Consider the following 19,672-nt stretch of genomic DNA (forward strand, 5'->3'; position numbering starts at 1 on the left):
GCCAGTGCCTCTTGAAGCCTCGTTCTCAATGTCCTCTCCTTGGGTTATTTACAGAATCTCAGTTTCAATAGCACCAGCATGAACCAGCTGTCTGATGACTTGATGGCAGGGTTGGCAATTACATGAAATTTAATCATGACAGGTTGGTCAGGTTTGTGGGTCTTGCCAACTGCAGCTGACCCCGGCTTCTAAGGCCTCCATTTCTGACCTCTGCCGCTGGTAATAATGCGTTTACTTGCTACAGCTCTAAGCAATGATAGTCCCACCCTAATCGCTACATGTTTTTATTTCTCTTCCATTCTATAAAATATTCATGAAAATCTACCACTGATATACCTCCAGGTCATCAGACTAATATCTCACCACAATACTTTGGTTTTATAAGAGTTCCATGAAGTCAATGAGTGGAGATGATAAAAATTTATTGTCATTTACATAAATACAATGTATAAATGCACTGACATTTCTATTTGCTGCAGTCACACAGATACATAAGATACACCAACAATGAGAGTATAAATTATATTACCACAATATGCCAAGACAGAAAAGAGATAATAAATAAATATTCACAGTTGAAATTAGTGCAAGAAAAAAGCAATGTTTCAATAGTGGAGACATTTTTTTGGAGATTCTGGATGCAGTTAGAGTGGAAGAAGAAGATTCATGAGCCTGATAACTGTTGGATGTAAACAGTTCTCGAATTGAGAGATTCTGGACTCACTGAGTGAGCAGAGAGAAGAAATTATGACCAGAGTGATGCGTGCACTTTAGGATGCTGTACTCTTTCTCAAGACAGCGCCTCTCAAAACTAACTATGGACATCAAAGGCACTTTATAAGTAAAAGTTGTTATGTTACAAATTATGAGTTCAAGCTTGAATTTATTTCATTTAATTCTCAGACAAATATGGAGCATTTTAAATTTCAGCCTTTGATTTGATCTCATGCTAGATCCAAGGGAGAAAGCCACATTGGATATATTGTGTATGCACTAAATTCCCCTCTGTTTCATTTGTGTCTCCTGCAGCCGGTGGCTCCTATTACATGATCTCCCGCTCGTTGGGTCCTGAATTTGGGGGTGCAGTGGGCCTCTGTTTCTACCTGGGAACAACCTTTGCTGGTGCCATGTATATCCTGGGCACCATTGAAATCCTTCTGGTGAGTAGAAACAGCAAGGGCCAGAAGAATGCATTTCTGTAGTATCTTTCAAGGCCTAAGGATGTTCCAAAACACTTTACAGTCAATGACAGGGTCAGAGATGGGAGTGATCATTTCGAGCAGAAAGGGTAAATGATGGCAGAGAGTGTAATTCTCCACAAACAGGATTACTGATATCAGGAGGCTCGATGAAAACTATGTTGATTTGAGCACACGTAAGTAAATGATAAACAACATGGCTGAACCTCAGATTCACTGCATCGAGTTTTGTATAGATTAGCCCTGGTTTTGTAAACCCTCCCTGCACTGATCAACCATCAAGGTCCACGATGTTTGGGGTTTCCAAGAATGAACTATGAATCTCCTGGACACTCTAAATAAACCAGGAGGAATCCTGCACAGGGGAGATGGGTGAAGAGATGAGTTAACTGAATGGGTGGATAGTGGTGAGAATTCATGAGATGAAATCTCCAGATATACATCCAGCAGAGAGCAGATTCTAGCTGAAGGCAGCAGGAGGTGGGAGCTGCCTGGTATTGGGAGCAGACTGTCAGGTGGAGCAGGAACTAGTCGGGAATGAAGAAATCAAGTCAAAGCGTCTGCGAGGAGGATTGGAGAGTTTCCTACTGTGGGGAAAGGGAAAGGTGCTGGGGGTTACAGAGGGGATTGGGAGCAATGTTTTGTGACTGGATAAAATATCTATTGCAGTGAATTTCTGGTCTTAGTTAACTGAGGGACTGTACACCAAAAATTGGACGAGCGGCATTATTTTTAAACATACTTTCTGCTCGAAAGAGATTAGGATTTGCAGACTTTGCAAACTCCTCTACCGATCTAATTCCCTCCAGCAACTACCATAACCACACCTGCATTCACTAGCATGTTTTGGTGAGGACAAGAGCAGATGAGAACATTGGTGGCAGCTGGGGTTCAGCCTTTCCCACCCTGAGAAGGGTCCTGTTCTTAAGGGAACAGACAGAGTGGAGGCATCATGGAAAGCAGATTGTCAAGTGCCCCTCCAATCACATACAGTGCTGCCAGCATGGATGTGGGGATATCTGGGGAGAGAAAATTCCAACATCACCACCTTTGCTATCAACTCTTGTCACAATCAGTGACTCTCTGCCAATAGGCTCAGGGATATCCTGAAGCACCCCCCCACCCCCCACTCACCTAGAGGGTAGGTGAACACCTTCTCAAGCCCTTGGACAGCCCTCCATGTTGTCAAGGAATGCAGATCATCTGAGATTTAGAGAGCCCACAGGTCAGACACTAACCTAAATCCCCAGACCCCAGATTCAGGCCTGACTAGGTGTACTGGTCAACCCAATGCTAAATGTTCACAATCTCACAAAATAATGAAAATTATTCTGGGTTACATGAGTTCTTACATTGTAGAACAGTACAGCACCAGAACAGGCCCTTCAGCCCATGATGTCTGTACTGAGCATGATGCTCGAGTTAAACTAAAACTCTGCTACTTGCACATAGTACAGATCCCTCTATTCCCTGTCTTTTCATGTCTCCACATAGCAGCCTGTTAAATACTTCTATTGTATTAGCTTCCACCACTACCCCTGGCTGTACCATCGCCTTCCCAAGATCGTGTTATATGGCGAGCTCTCCACTGGCCACCGTGACAGAGGTGCACCAAAGAAAAGGTACAAGGACTGCCTAAAGAAATCTCTTGGTGCCTGCCACATTGACCACCGCCAGTGGGCTGATATCGCCTCAAACCGTGCATCTTGGCGCCTCACAGTTTGGCGGGCAGCAACCTCCTTTGAAGAAGACCGCAGAGCCTACCTCACTGACAAAAGGCAAAGGAGGAAAAACCCAACACCCAACCCCAACCCACCAATTTTCCCCTGCAACCGCTGCAATCGTGTCTGCCTGTCCCGCATCGGACTTGTCAGCCACAAACGAGCCTGCAGCTGACGTGGACTTTTTACCCCCTCCATAAATCTTCGTCCGCGAAGCCAAGCCAAAGAATTAGCTTCCACCACTACCCCTGGCTGTACCAGGCACCTACCACTCTATGTCAAAAACTTAACCCATATATCACCTTTAAATCAAACACCCCTCCCCCATCACTTTTAAATCATGTTCTCTAGTATGTGAAATCATTACCCTGTGAAAAATAATGTGACTGTCTATCCTCTCATAATTTTAGGAACGATTTTTATAAACTCTAATCCAGTCTCCCATCAGCTTCTGATGCTCCAGAGAAAACAATCCAGGATTGTCCATCCTCTCCCATAATTCATACCCTCTAATCCAAGCAGTATCCTGATAAATCTCTTCTCTACCCTTTCTAAAATCTCCTGCTATGGGGTGACCAAATTGCGCACAATACTTCAACTGTGGCCTATCCCAAGTTTTATACAGCTGCAACAGGATTTCCTTCCTCTTATATTTCTTCTGCTTAATTTATGCTTGAATAGAAAGGGCCCTTTCAGCTCACAGGGCCCATGTCTGCCCCTGGATCATAAGACAGATAGGGAGAGATTTCCCTGGGCTTCTGCAACTTGCCCGATCTCACGCCTCTGCCAACTCTCCTTTTGATTCTTTTTGCCACTAGCTTACATTATGGGGTCATTTACTGTTGGCAACTAACCTGCCAGTATGTCTTCAGATGGTGGAAGAAAACCTATGTTGTTTCAGAAAGACCATGCAAACTCCACACGGACAGCACCCAAGGTTGGGACTGGAGTTGGATCCTTGGAGCAGTGAGGCAAAAAACAGTACCTTCTCCGCTGCCTATAACTGCTTACATGCAGGCTGGGAACTTGAACTCTACATATTGCTGAAAACTGTCTGAAATAAGTGAAACATATATACGTACACAGTGGGTTTCAAAAAAATCACATACTTTTTTTGTTATAAAATTTAAACAGTATTGCCAACACACTGTATATGGTAACCTCTGACCATGTCCTCCTTTTGGAATGGCCACCCAATTATTTTCCTAAACTGGTATTTTTTTTATTGAAAAGCATTTTGATAACTGAAAGATAATAACATTAGGATAACAATGGCCTTGAAGATCAGCGTCTGCCTTGCCATTAGTGGTGTAAATAATTGCTGTGTGTGGTTGATCATAGAGTAGAAACAACTTAGGTCTGATCACCACTCTATGCTGAATTGTAATTGAGGTCAGTGGTTTAGCAGTCCAGTAAAATTAACCTCGGAGTCCTGAAAGGCAGGAGATGATCAGAATTTTGGGCCAATAGGCACTTTTGAGACTGCCATTGGTGCGGATCAATTTGGGTGGATGATGAAGCTCAAGCAGATGAATAGAATTAAGATTTATATCAACCATGACCTGATTGAATATCAGGCAGGAAGGAGGGGCCAAACCTCAGATTCAGGTACTAATGTTTATATTTTTGAAAAATTTGACAAACAATCTTGGTTCATATTGTAAATATATATATTGACATTGTTCTTTTTAACCTTAATAGCCATGAGATGCTGGCCTAAAAATTCTACCCTTTGGCTCAACATTTTTATGTGCTATGCAATAGAATGTCTTACAAAACATGATCATCAAAGTTATTGGATACTTAAGCTAATGTGTAGTGCTCACTAGATATATAGTGATGTCAAGTGGTACAGAATGATCAACTGATGTCACACATGCAAATTTCTGCCCTGATTATGAGCCCCATCGGACTTCAACACCAGAGTAAGTCTTAACTGGAGGCCTGCAGCCCCTTTTGGTACTGGCAAAGAAGCCAGCCCTTCCTGGGCCTCTGCCTGCAAGCTTGTATATCTGGGCAAGGCCCATCAGTGATCATCCTATTACCCCATTCAATGCCAATGTGGCCACTCTTCCTATTTATTTTCCTCATTCTTAACCATTTCCTCTGCAACCCCCACAGCGTCAACACACCCTATACTCTCTCCTCAACCCCGAAACCATCTTCTTCAGCCATTCTTCATTCTACCCATTAATCATCTTCTCCAATCTGTCCACTTAATTTAGTCTCTTTCCACTGTTCGCACTCCACAAGAACAAAGGTTCATGGAGGAAAGGACTTTGGGAGTGTTATTGTATATAAGGCTATTCTACCATTTGCAATGTTTTGGACCTTATCCATTAGAAGGAGCATACCCAACGTTGGCACAAGACTGTGGCACAGCAGTGCTTTGACACATACCTACACAGGCAATGGAGTTTCTAGCCCATTGCCTTCCATTACCCCACTTGGTTTGATGTAGATTGCTGCTTCTGATGAACAATATATCCATGGGTGAGTGAACAGTATGATCTGAGTCCTATAATTTTCATTGCAACAGCACTGATTATGTTCAAGAGCATCAAAGGGAAAAGATGGCAACATATGTCTTCAAGAATTCTGTAACTCCCTGTACTTTTTACAGACCTACATATTCCCCGGTATGGCAATTTTCAAAGCTGAGGAAGCCAGTGAGGAAGCAGCAGCCATGTTGAATAACATGCGTGTGTATGGAACCTGTGTCCTCACCTTCATGGCTCTAGTAGTCTTTGTAGGAGTCAGATACGTCAACAAGTTTGCTCTGGTATTCCTGGCATGTGTCATCCTATCCATTCTTTCCATTTATGCTGGAGTTATCAAATCTGCATTTGACCCACCAAACTTCCCGTAAGTACAATAACACAGAGTGACAATGCAATATTTATTAATATTAAATCACCAATCATGGTGCCTGTTATATACCATGAGATAGTGTAAAAGCTGGAACTATTTGGACATTAATTGAATTCCAAACAAAGTTTATTCACTCTCCTTTATTTTCTGCACAGTTGAAAACCAGATAACATGAACAGGTTAAAAATAAAGTGATCTGCATTATAAATCTGAAATAATATTTTTAAAATATTGACATCTTTCAAACTCCTGTGAATAATGTTTGAATAACAATGAATAATAATGAATAACAAATTGTCAGAGGTTCCAGCTGGTCGAGAAGGTCTAGGTGAGGATGGTTCTACCCGGAGCATTGATTCTCTCACCGTTCCAAGTAAAGAGTCAAAATGAACCTTGTATAGGCCAACAAGACTAGGCAAAAATACCTTAATAAGTAGAACAATAAATAAGACATAAAGTTTAGTGCATTGGATGGCTTCATGTGCCTGAAAATCTAATGAAGGCATTCAGTTTATTGTACATGTTCCATAAATTCTCCTCCTGCGTACTTTTCCGACAGGATTGGTAGTTTTATCCAAGGATATGCCAGATTAAAGAAATGTCTGATTCTGAATCTCAATCTCTTAAATGTAGTAATTAGAAGAAAAAGCATTAGGTCATCTACCTTTAACTGGTGGCTCAGTGCAATCTACCAGCTTTTTACCCCAATCCAACATTTCTTTCCCTCCAAATATGTACTGTATCTAATTATTTGACAAAACCATTTATTTTCTAAGTTCAATGTCCTTTTCTAGTAAATTAATTTACAATTTCTTTACTCTTCTAAAAGTTAACTTGTGACCACTGGATTCTTTGCTGCATTTGTCAATTTGCTTTAATCAGTCTTATGAATAATTTTATAATCTTGTGTAAATAATGAATTCTGCTCATTTCCCATGATTGTCTGCTTAGTTGTTGACCATTGCTTTCTAATAGATAATATTGAAAATCAGAGAAATCCATGAAACCAGAGCAGTAGTTTCCAGTGATTGTGAATGAACATCCCAGTTACTCATAAGGCACATGCATCTGCATCCGTCCATAACCATCCGCAGAAGAGTTCCTTCAAGCTGCTGAGGCTGTCCAGGGAATTCCTCAGGACAGATGATAACCCTATATCCACAACAGCCAGAGTGCCATCTCTAATATTATTCTTAAATTATTATATATTTATTTTTACTTTTTTTGTGTGAGGTTTTGAATTCTGCATTACAGTTAACTTTGGCTCTTGTACTAAGATTTCCATCAACTACTGATGTGGAGAACCACTCATTACTCATAGGGAGGGCATTTATAAGGCAACTTTTGCAACTTTAGGTCCAAAATGTCCAACAAAGCACTTTTGAAGTAGAGTTACTGCTGCAAAGTAAAAGTACTAGCTTGCTCTGTGAATAAAAAATGTGCCACTTAATTTCATTCAATTCTAATTGCTATGAGTGCTAGACAAAGTTGATCAGCCATATACACTGGGTATCTTATTTTGGATACAACATCTGTTTGGAAAATACAAATAAAGGAGAAAAATGCCAAGGAAATGAAAGAAAAGATCAGAATTGCACCTCATTCAGCAACAATTTATTGGAATAGCCAGCTAATGGGATAACCCACATCAGCCCAATCTGGGTGGGTTAGTGCAGGGTGTCCAGTGTGAGATGCCTCACTTCCACATGACAATAACTGCTTCATTATCACATAGTTCTCCACTCTCAGTATTCTTAAGATCACCCATTACAAAGAGGCAGAACTATACCAGCCAAAAGAAAAATGTCCAAGGGTGTAGAGCAGAGTTTGGTTGCAAATCAATGGGACTCCTTCCGGATGAAGCAGACCAAGCTCTCTTTTCTCCAGTCTGGAAGCAGATGGTTTGGATCAGACTTGCATGACTGAATTTAAGATTCTAAAAAGTCTAAATTTTTTTTCCAAAGGATCATGTGGGAAAAATAAATACAAATGAAAGATAATATAAAAACATAAAGAAAATTCAACCAGTAAAATGAGAGTGATGGGATTTGTACAGTGATGACCTTTCACCTGCTCAAAATAGTGAACTTGGATAGGATCTGGAGATGTTTGTAGAAGTAAGAACACTCCAAGACTTCAGTTCAGTCTCAAAGACTCCAAGAGCAATATCTTCAGTAGGACTCTTTTACATTGGACCGCTAATCATGCACAATTATTTTTTTAAAAAAGGATGGCCTTCTGTAAGTAACTGTAGGCTGGGACAGATGAATTAGATACATATTTCAATGAGATTACAGTTAGATAAAAGCTGTTTCCCATTTAATTGCATGCTGTATTGTCTGCAATTTATTTGCATGGACTAAGAACCAACCAATAGACTGAAAACAGAGAGTAGAGATTAATTGATAAGTTTTGGTTGGTAACCACAGTGCCACAAGGATCAATGTTTAATATTCGCTACATGCAATGTACCAACCTCTTGAATGAACAAATTTAAGTCTGCTGATGCTACAAAGCGAAGTGATACTCTGAATTGGGAGTTGGATTACAGTAAAGATCACGAAGATTTACAGACTGGTAAATTGTGGGCAAGTGTAAGCCAGACTTTTGTGTGACTAATTATTGAGATATCTACTTTGGTAAGAAAATCAGAAGTTTATTTAAATTGTGACTCTGGGAAAAAAAAGTGGATAGCCTAAAATCACATCAAATCACAGTAAGTTAACTTGCTGGTATAATGAGCAGTTGGGAAAGTGAGAAGTATTTTAGCCTGATTGAAGTAAAGAAAGAAGCAAACCAAAATGCAGCAATTATGTAGAACTCCAATGAGACCACATTTAAAGCTTTATAAAAGCAAAACAGCTTCACCAGTGGGATTCCTGAAAAGGTTGAATTGTCACACGAGGTGCTATAGAAAATATAAACAATGATCAGTTCAAAAGTCCAAAGGGTTTTGGCAGGTGAGATGTTCCCTCTGACAGGGGCAGGAGGGGGGGGGGGGGTCACCCACTTTGGACTAAAATAAAGAAAAATATCTCTCTGTGATGAATTTTGATTCATTGGAATTCTCTAGCCCAGAACTCATTTGATGAGTTCAAGATAGAGATTAAAATTTGAATACTGTGGGAATCCAAAACAACAGGCAATATGTGGCCACGCTATTGAATAACAAAACAGATTCAAAATGCTAAATTCAGCTCCCTTTCCATTAACTTTTCATTAGTACCTTTCTTTTTGCTGTAGGAGAGGGCAGATTACAATTAGGTTCAGGTCATTGGAAAAGCTGCTAAGATATGCAGGTGCGGATCTCCCGACAGATCCATGGTGTAGAGCTTCATAACAGTCAAACTACTTCAGTTTCAAAAAATTGAGATTCTCAATAGGATGAATAAAAATGTGTTGCTAAAGTGGAGGCAAAACTAAAATTAGAAAAGAAGGCAGTCTCCAGAATGCACCAATAGGGCCTTTGTTTTAGATGGCACCAAATTGATATAGTTCATATTAGTTAGAGTTTTTGCCTATCTGTAAAAAAGATTTATATCTGTCCACATGCAGCACTTTATAAGCTCTAGAAAACATAAAATAAAAGAGGACGCCCTTTTATCTTCTGAAACCAAGCTAACAACTTTCATTATTCAATGCAAAATTGCCCTCAAGGATAACAAACTTTCATGTGCTTCATCAGAGAAAATAATTAATCTTAGCCATAGAAGACACATTGTATATTTGGTGCTACATTACATCATTTTTCAATGCCATAAACAATTCCCTTTGAGATATACACAAAATGATAATAGACTGTAATGAGAGTTTCTACCATGGGAACTTTTATCATTGTGTAAGTGAAGCTCACTCACATTTCATGGCACACAGTTAACGCAATGTTTTCTCTATTTCCAGTGTCTGTATTCTAGGGAACAGAACACTGTCACAGAGTGATTTTGATGTATGTGCCAAAGTGATCACAGTGGCCAATGAGACTGTGACCACCAAGCTTTGGCAACTCTTCTGCACGTCTGATTTCCTCAATGCCACATGTGATGAATACTTTGAGAAAAACAACATCACTGAACTGCAAGGGATCCCAGGAGTCGCCAGCGGACTTATCGCAGGTAATGGGCAATACAATGGGCAGCAGAAAGAAGTGTTGCCCAAGGGAGCATATGGTGTGCAGGTGTTCAGCATGAGGTAATAGCTTTCAAATTCCTCCACCCTCACATTGACACTGGCCATGCAGATCAGGAGCTACTAATACAAGCTCTCCCAAATATACGCATAGCCTGAGAGGAAGAACCTGCAGGCTATTCATCTTTAGATTCTTCACAGCCAAGCATAACCTTCCTAGGGTTCAGCATTCGCTGTGTTCAGTAGACAGTATGGCCAAATGCTCTGCTGATCCATTGATCCCAGTTGTAACACACCTGCAGCTGCTGGAACTGAAAACAGCTAACAGCATAACTCAGGATCTGATCCGGGGTTCTTTGTAGCTCAGTGGCCATTTGTCACCTCATAGTCCTCCAATATCTGCTAACTAGAAGCGAAAGAGGAGCCCACATGGGAAGGTCACATGTCCAAGTCATGTAGAGTTCTGATCAGTTCCAAATCAAAATCGGTAATAAAACCCCTTCCCTTCCAGCTCCATACAAGCCCTTTCATTAGAGAGACTCCAAAAGGATATTGTTGACTCTGCCACTGATGTTGGACATCCTAAGAGTATATTTTAAAGGATTGTAATATACATTACAAAAGCAATAGAACGATGTTCTCCACCCTAAACATTCATTCAGTACATTTTTGTAAATTGGATGCATGCAAACTATAACTCAATGGCTAATATTCCCTTATGACATGATGCATTATATTGAGAAAAGCCTCTGAGTTCATGAATTTGTATGTAAGTTGACTGAAATGAAATGATGTTTCGTGAAACTGATTTATTTCCCATGCCTCAGTGCAGTTGTAATAACAAAAATGTCCCAAAACAATCTTAACATAGGGAACAGCTTCTTTAGCTGATAGTTGGTGTGTGTGATTGATTTACTGAGGTTGAGTGGGAAAAGTAAGTCAGAAAGAAATGTGGCAGACAAGAGAGATTGCGGATGCTGGAAAAAGAAATCAATGCACAAAATTCTGGAGGAACTCAGCAGGTCAGGCAGCATCCATGGAAGGCAACAATGTTTCAGGCTGTTAACCCTTCATCAGGAATCATAAGATTAGGGCAGAAGGTCGAATAATAGTTTGGGGGGGGAGACAAAAGAGCATAGGCCGGTAGGTGATAGGTGAGTACAGATGGGAGGAGGAAGAAAGCTAGAAAATGATTGGAGGAAGAGGAAGAGGGCTGAGATAGATGCACTCTGATAGGATGACGTACAAGCAGTCCCTGTGTAATGAACATCTGACTTACAGACAAATTGTACTTACAAGCTGATTGTTCCCCCCAATTTGCGCATGTGCAAAATGTTACCTCACCAATGCCCCTTCTGATATGCAAGACATCAATGGAACAAAAATGTAAACTTTTAATCATGATCTTTTTTCTATTTTTTTGCATAGAAAGGTAAAATATATACTATAAAGATTTGACTAACTGACGCTAAAAATGCTAAATGAGAACCATATTGTACTGGTTCTGACTTACCTACAAATTTGGCTTAAAGGCAGACTTATAACCTGGGGACTGCCTGTAGGTCATGGAATGAAAGGAAGGGGATTTGGAACTAGAGGAAGGAAGGTAAGGGGGACCCCGGTCCTCCAGTAATACAAGGCAATGGCTCTACTAGATCTACCATTGTGGCATTTTTGGGTTGCCTGAAATTTACCTGGGATGGAAGTGAAGGTATGTAAGTCGACTGAAATGATGTTTCATGAAACTGATTTATTTCCCATAGCTCGGTGCTGAGTTGTATTAACAAAAATGAACTAAAAAAAACAGGAAATCCAAATTTAAGACTGTACTTTGCCATATTCTTAATACTTCCTTTATCTTAAGCACATTGGTCTATCCATGGGCAGGTTTGTAATGCAATCCCAATTCATAGATAGAAATGTGTTTTCTCAGCTGGTTGCTCCTGTCTCATTTGGAATCAGAGTGTGCAAGTTTATTCCTTGCAGCTCTGCTCCATGGTAAATAAAAGCTGAGCAAGTTTACACTTTCAACTAATAACTTGGGAAGTGAGCAATGATAATCCTGATTCCAATCTGTATTTGACACAGGTCTAACTGTGGGAGATTAATTAGATCTTTCTTTGGAATGTTATTTCATCATTGTATTTCTTGGATTCAAGTCTTTTAGAAAACTGAATCGTGGTTTTGTGTGTTCCTGCTCTAGGAAAGATCATTTCTCTGGCAAAATGCTCTGGGGTATTTCTATCAATAAACTGCAATACAACATTCTACTCTAATGTTACTATAATCATGGTGCACACACAAACAGGCAGTTAATAATCACATTTATACATCAAAACACAATTTTAAATAAATATATGTACATATTTTAGGACGGTTTACTTGGTTCTGTTCATCAATCTCACAGCCTGCGGGAAGAATCTAGTTCCCAGCCTGACAGTCCTGATTTAATGCCAACTTCCCATTCCCCAGTGGAGATTATATTGATACATTGACAAGATTCTCCCACACATCAAGCTCTGGTCTTTTGCACATCCCTAATGTTTAGCCCTCAGCTTCTTGCTGCTTTCCTGAAATGCAAAGAAGACTGAGTAAAGTAGTAGAGAAGAGAGGAGAAGGCCGGAGATGCAGATTTACCGAGCCTGTAGCTTCAGAGTAAGAGAAACCTGAGAAATGTGCTGAAGGGAGGAGAATGAGATGTGTAATTATCTTTCTCATCCATTGTTTCAGTCCTGCAATGAGCCATGGTCCTAGCAATGTACCTGCCCATAATTCTTAGCACTAGATCACAATATATAGAAGAAATAGGTTCCTCGGCCCATGGAGTCTGCTCTGCCAGGTTTGCCTGAACATCAGCAACATGTTGTGAGATGTGGAGTTAAGGCTCTCAGCCATGCTAAGTATGCAGGGGCAAAGTCCAGGATGTGGCCTGAAGACTTGGTAAAGTTTGTCATTCACTTTGTGATGTGATCACAGTAAAATGAAAAGTGGATGAGGCTAGTGGTGCAGTTGGTAGGAAATTCATAGTTATATAACATGGGTAGCGTGGTTAGAACAATGCTGTAACAGCACCAGCTATCAGCACTGGGGTTCAAACCCCACACTGTCTATCAGAAGTTTGTACGTTCTCCCCATGTCTGCATGGGTTTTCCCCAGGGGCTCCAGTTTCCACCCACCCTTCAAAATGTACCAGGGATTGTAGGTCATTTGGGTGTAATTGGACAGAATGGGCTCATGGGCCGAAAGAGCCTGTTACCATGCTATATGTCTAAATATTTAAAAATATATAATTTTTTTTTTAAATCACTGAACAGACCTTTATGCCCAACTCATCCATATTGGCCAAGTTGGCATTTATGAACTAGTCCCACATGCCTGCATTTTGTCTCTATCCTTCTAAACCCTTCCTATCTACATTTCTGTTACTCTGTCCAAATGTCCTTTGAACATCACACTTGTACCTGCTTTCACAGGCAACTTGTTCCAGATACAGATAACTTTCTGGGTGAAAACTTTTCCCCTCAGATCTCTTTTTAATCTCTCCCATAAAAACTAGAATCATCTACACTTCACTTTATCCATAAAACTCATGATTTTATAAACCTTTATAAGGTCACTCCTCAGCCTCTTGTGCTTCAGGGAATAAACACCAAGAGTATCCCACCTCTCCCAATAACTCAAGCCCTCCACTCCTGGAAGTTTCCTGGTGATTCTCCTCTGTACTCATTCTAACATATTGATTTTGTTCCCATGGCTGGGTGACCAGAATATCACACAGTACTCCAAATGTGGTCTCATCAACACCTTGTCCAGCTGTGACATGAGGTCTCAACTTTTTCACTAATTTTCATGTCCAATTAAGGAAAGCGCACCAGATGTCTTCTTCACCACCTTCACTCTTCTGCACATTCTCAGGGTTCCAACATTTGTCATGTAAATTTTAAATTTTAATTTTAGAGATACAGCACAGTAACAGGCTCTTTCATCCCCATGAACCCAGCCATCCAAATACACCATGTGACCAATTAACATAACAACCCCATAAGTATTTTGAAGGGTAGGGGAAAAAACTGCAGATGTGGGGACAGCGTTGGATTTGACCTTGGGTCGCTGGTGCTATAATAGCATTGCCCCAACTACTACACTAACCGTGCCACCCATAATCAAACTTCTTCCTGCAATCATCCATTTCTTGAAGAAATCTTCATTAACTGTTACTTCCTTTCTTTGTTTCCAGAGTATCAACTTGGAAAGCCGACTGCTCCTTCTTTGGGAACCTAGACATCTCTTCATTACATCTTCTCTAGGCTGGTGTCCAAAAACCTTTTCCCTCACACTCCATTGCTCAATAATCCCACCACAAATTTAGCTTTCAAATGCTTGGTGCCATAATGAAGCTTACTTTTACAAGATGCAGCTAGTTTTATGTAACATTGTGGGCCTCCACATTTGCCTGTGGATTATAATGCTAATATTTGCATAAACCACTGGCAACCGAAATTTAATATGCAGTTTGTAAGTAAATGGTTCATTAGTTCAGTACCTGTTGGCCAATATCTTTACCATTCAGACTGGTGCACTGGGTCATTGGTTAATTCATCATTGCAGACGAGAACCTGGAAATCACACAGTCACAGCCCTATATTCAGGTCATGATACTGTGATAGAACCAGGGTAGGAGAATTACAATCATGATGTGAGATTGCCTGGTCAAAGGTTCCTTTCTTTGAAGCAAATATAGGGGGAGATTGAATTAATGTGTATAACATTTCTGAGAGGCTGGAGTGAGATTTTTTTTTTAAAAATTGATCTATTTTCCTTGGCACAAAGGTTAATAATTAGCTCAGAAAGTTAAAGTTAATTTTGTAAAAAGATTAGACTTGTGTTTTAAGTATTTTTTCCCCACCCAAAGAATAATGGAAGGTTACACTGTACTTGTAATGTTGTTGGAGCCAGCACCTTGATCCACTCAAAAAGTACTTCATGAACACTTGATGAATGATAACCTATAAAAATACAGATGGAGAGTGGATGTGGCATTAACGTAAATAAATTATTTTTAAATATATATTAGACACACAGCACTGTAACAGGCCAACTCAGCCCTATTTACACCCCATTAACCTACACCCCCGATACGTTTTGAATGGTGGGAGGAAACCAGAACTCCCAGAGAAAACCCACGCAGACACAGGGAGAACATACAAACTCCTTACAGACAGCACGGGATTCGAACCCCAGTCTGGTCCCAATCACTGGCGCTGTAAAGGTGCTGGCCTCCTTTTGTGCCAGAAATGTCAACATTTCTTTCAATAGTCAGACTAAGACTTCACATTAAAAGAAACATCACATCCATTTTATGGGTAATTTAACTTTATCTTGCTCAAAAAATGGAGGAAACAAAATTTCCAGCAAAAATCTCAGCAACTCCTTCCAATAAAAGCAGGCTAATTTTACAAAGTAATTCAATGATTGGATGACAGTGATATAGCAACTTAATAATATAGTCTGAGTCACTTATAGCAATGTGGTTGAAGACTTTGATTGACAGTTATATTATCCAATCATGCTGTCCATCTCCAAATGTATTATTACCATATGTATTATCATCATTCATAAGAGTACAGGCCAGGGTCTAAATTAAGTAGTCATTGGTGGCCACAACCCGAATCACTGTTTAAAGTTATTATTGGGGTGGCTTTAAAGGATAAAGTGATATTATATGTCATTAAGATCAAAGATTTTCCTTTTGGTCCATGTTTCAATGTCATTCACCTCATTTCCTCCAGGCTTTCACTGAATAAAATATAGCAAAGTCATGAACTATTTAGTAACAGATGTTCTTTTATTGGCATGCAGCCAGAATTCTGGATATGACATATTTAATCATTTTTATTGCATTCATTTGTCATTGAGATTAAACCTTCCACAGTGTGAGGACATTAAAGCAAACTGCAATGCATAACTGCCGATTTTTGCATCATCTAAATTAATCCCATTTGAGAGTTCACGAGCAAATCCATAAAACAAGGCTACAATGTTAGTTGGTTTTTTCATACCCAAATATTAACTGTATGATTCTAGTTTTTCTTCTCTTGAAGTCCTTTCTATGTGACACAGGCTCTGTGAACATGTCATCTATGTTGTTTAAAAGTTACATGCCAGAGCAGCTGCATCTCACCACTTCCCAACTCTGATCCCCCACCCAACTCATATGTACACATTCATGATCTTGACATTGAGATTGAGAAATCTTGCTCTTGTGTGCCTTTAACATAAAAGAAATTTGATCAAGGTCAATGCTTTCCACCCAGCTTCTGTCTAATTGACGGAATGAGTTATTTGTAGTATCATCCAGTGGTGACTTCTCTCCAACAGGTGTTTCCTGATATTAATTTTGAGTTCCATGAGAACTATTCACCTCTACAATCCATCATAAAGTAGATAGAAAAGTCAAAAAGGATTTTAGCATATTAATCAGTCAGAATACTGAATATAACACTTTGATGAAGCCCATTTTAGTATTGCATTCAGTTTGGTCACCGCGTTTTAGGAAATATATTGTCAAACTAGAGAAGGTGGAGAAAAGATTTAAGAGGATGTTACCAGGACTCGGGGGTGGGGAGGGAGGGGGTGGCCTGAATTATAGGGAGAGGTTGAGCAGGCTAGGGATTTATTCCTTGGAGCACAGGAGGATGAGGGTGATCTCAGAGAGGTGTACAAAATCATTAGGGGAATGCAGAGAGTTTCTTGCCCAGAGTTGGAGAATCGGCAGCCAGAGAACGTAGGAATAAGGTGAGTCGGGGAGGGGGAAAATTTAGGGAAAGGAACTATTTGTACACAGAGGTGTTGCTTAATATGGAATGGGCTGTTTGAAGAGATGGTTGAGGCAGGTACTATTAATATTTAAGAAAATATTGGACAGATAGTGTGCCCTCCATAATGTTTGAGACAAAAACACTTTTTTTGCCCCTCTATTTGCCCTGTGAACCACAGTTTTAAATTTGTAATCAAATTATTCACATGTAATTGAACTGCACATTCCAGATTTTATTCAAGGTTATTTGTCTACATTTTGGTTTGACCATGTAGAAATTACAGCACATGGTGTCCCTTCATTTCAGGACACCATAATGTTTGGGACATTTGACTTCACAGATGATTGTGATTACTTAGTTATATTTCATTGCTTCATTGGTGCAGATATAAGAGAGCTAGGCTTCCTTCTAAGCTTTCAACAACCTTTGAAGTTGTAATTGCCATTTTTTCAACATGAAGACCAGAGTTGTGCCAATGAAAGTCAAAGAAGCCATAATGAGGCTGAAGAACAAGAATAAAACAATAAGAGACATCGCCCAAACCAGAATCAGCTGTTTGGAACATCATTAAGAAGGAAGAGGGTACTGCTGAGCTCAGTTATCACAAAGGGACTGGAATTCCAAGGAAGACCTCTACTGCTAATGGCAGATGAATTCTCAATATAATGAAGAAAAAACCTTTCAGGAGACAGGTGTGGATGTGTTCATGACTACTGTCGACAGAAAACCATGAAAAGAAATACAGAGGCTATCCTGCAAGATGCAAACTATGGCAAAGGTGGTATGCTTTGGATCTTGGGCAGTTCCTTTTTCACCTCCACATTTTGCTCTTGCCATCACTCTGATACAGATTAATCTTGCTCTCCTATGTCACAAAACGTTTTCTAGAATTCTGCAGGCTCTTTTAAAAACTTCTTGGCAAACTGTAATCTGGCCATCCTTTCTGTGGCTAATTGGTGGTTTGCATCTTGATTGATATTTGTAGTTACTATCAGTAGTTTGCCGATAGTAAAATAACACTGAATTCAAAAACAACCGTTTGATAGCACATGTTGCACTTCCTCCTTCCTGATCCTTAGATTATTGTCATCAAGAAGATCATAGCAGTATTATGGGATTGTGCTGTTGGCATCACCTCCATTTGAACTGACAATATGGTCATGAGGATAAGTTCTCGGAATTTGTCGTGTAATTTTGCAACAGGAAAATAATCATCACCCAAATGCAATGATGAATGATTTGTTTTACCATCAATTTGGGACAAAAAAATGCAGAAAGCTCTTCTCACATGGTCACATTCCAAAAAAAATGGTGTTAGCACTCGGATACAATTCTAATTTTATATTTTGTGCTGATGTTCTGTGCACTGCATTGGGGATCTAGTATTCTCATTCAAAGTTCAGATTTATTGTTGGAGTACATACATGAAATCACATACACTCCTGAGATTCTTTTACCAATGGGGCAGGCAGAATTCCTACTTATTAGTAGAGCAAAAAAACTGCACTCAAGGAAAATGTGTACACAAAAGAGAAAAATGTAAACTGTGCAATAAAGAGAAAAATACATTTAGTAATAATTAAAATGCAAAGTAAGAGTCCTTAAATGAGTCTCTGAGTTTGATGTTAAGCAGTCTGATGGTGGAGGGGTAACCACTGTTCCTGAACTTGGTGGTACAAGTCTTCTGGCACCTATACTTCTCTCCGGGTGGCAGTAGCGAGAACAGAACGTGTCCTGGGTGGGGTGGCTTCTTATGGTTGCTGCTGCTCTCTGACAGCATTGCTCCATGTAGATTTTCTCAAAGGTGGGGACAGTTTTGCCTTTGATGTACTGGGCTGTGTCCACTACTTTTTGCAAGGCTTTCCACTCAGAGGTATTGGTGCCCCCTATATCAGACCATGATGCACTATACATCTGTGGAAGTTTGCCAAGATTTCTGATGCCATACCAAACCTTTGCAAACTCCTGGGGCTAATGTGCTTCCTTCAAGATGACATTAGTGTCTTGGGTCCAGGAAAAATTCTCCAAGATACCGACTCTCAGGAATCACCCTCTCCGCCTCTGATCTCCCAATGATCAGTGGATCACACTCCTCTGGTTTGCCCTTCATAAAGTCCACAATCAGCTCACTGGTTTTGGTGAGGTTGAGGTTGTCTCTCTCCTGTGTGCTGACTCATCACCCCGTTTTAATTTTACAGCCATGGTATCTTTAGCAAATTTGTAGATTGTGTACGATCTCAAGATGGTGGCACATGAGATTGCAATGGCTCCTCAAAATGGTGAAATCCCCAAACCACTACATTGTATCTAAATCAGGAAACTCTCGTCAAAATACAAAGCGTAAACTGGACCTTCAAATTAGTGGATCGGATTGGTAAGCTTCTGTGCAGTTTAAACCTAGTGAAGCAGGGAACACAGACTGCTGCAAACTGTGGAGCGGATCCTTGGAGATGCGTGGGAGGCCATCTGAAGTGTTGCTGGAGAAGGCAGACGAGTGCAAAATGGGCCAGCATCAGGGTTAGAGTGAGAGTTAACCCTTTCAGACCTGCACTCCCGATGATCTCACTCTCAAATGTAAGATTGCTGGAGAAGAAAATGAATTTCCTGAGGCAGCATCTGAACCAGAGAGAACTGCAGGGCTACTGTGCTCTGGTGATTATAGAAACATTGACTCCAGGACACCATTCCAGATCAGCAATCCAGCTGGATGGCCTTATCTCCTTCAGGTCAGACAGAGACGCTGCTGTTTCTGCCAAGATGTGAGGAGGGGAACTGTGCATTTACATCAACGAGAACTGGTGCATCAATATCTCTGTTGTGAAGACCTTCTGCTCAGCAGAAATAGAGTACCACCTGGTGAAATACAGACCCTTCCATCTGCCCAGGGAGTTCTCGGCCATGGTGCTTGCTACAGTCTATGTTCCGCCTTTGGCTAATG

At 40.3% G+C, this 19,672-nt stretch overlaps 1 protein-coding gene across 1 annotated transcript in view; it reads left to right on the forward strand.

Moving 5' to 3' along the window:
• The window catches only part of slc12a5a (solute carrier family 12 member 5a), a 715,472-nt gene that overhangs the window by 619,085 nt on the left and 76,715 nt on the right, over positions 1–19,672 (forward strand). Inside the window, exons 6-8 of the mRNA XM_069884657.1 lie at positions 1,030–1,160; positions 5,544–5,785; positions 9,692–9,903. Of these exons, the coding sequence (XP_069740758.1) occupies positions 1,030–1,160; positions 5,544–5,785; positions 9,692–9,903 (585 nt within the window). The remainder of the gene's footprint in view (positions 1–1,029; positions 1,161–5,543; positions 5,786–9,691; positions 9,904–19,672) is intronic.

The sequence above is a fragment of the Narcine bancroftii genome, chromosome 6, assembly GCF_036971445.1.
Source record: "Narcine bancroftii isolate sNarBan1 chromosome 6, sNarBan1.hap1, whole genome shotgun sequence".
NCBI classification, from domain to species: Eukaryota; Metazoa; Chordata; class Chondrichthyes; order Torpediniformes; family Narcinidae; genus Narcine; species Narcine bancroftii.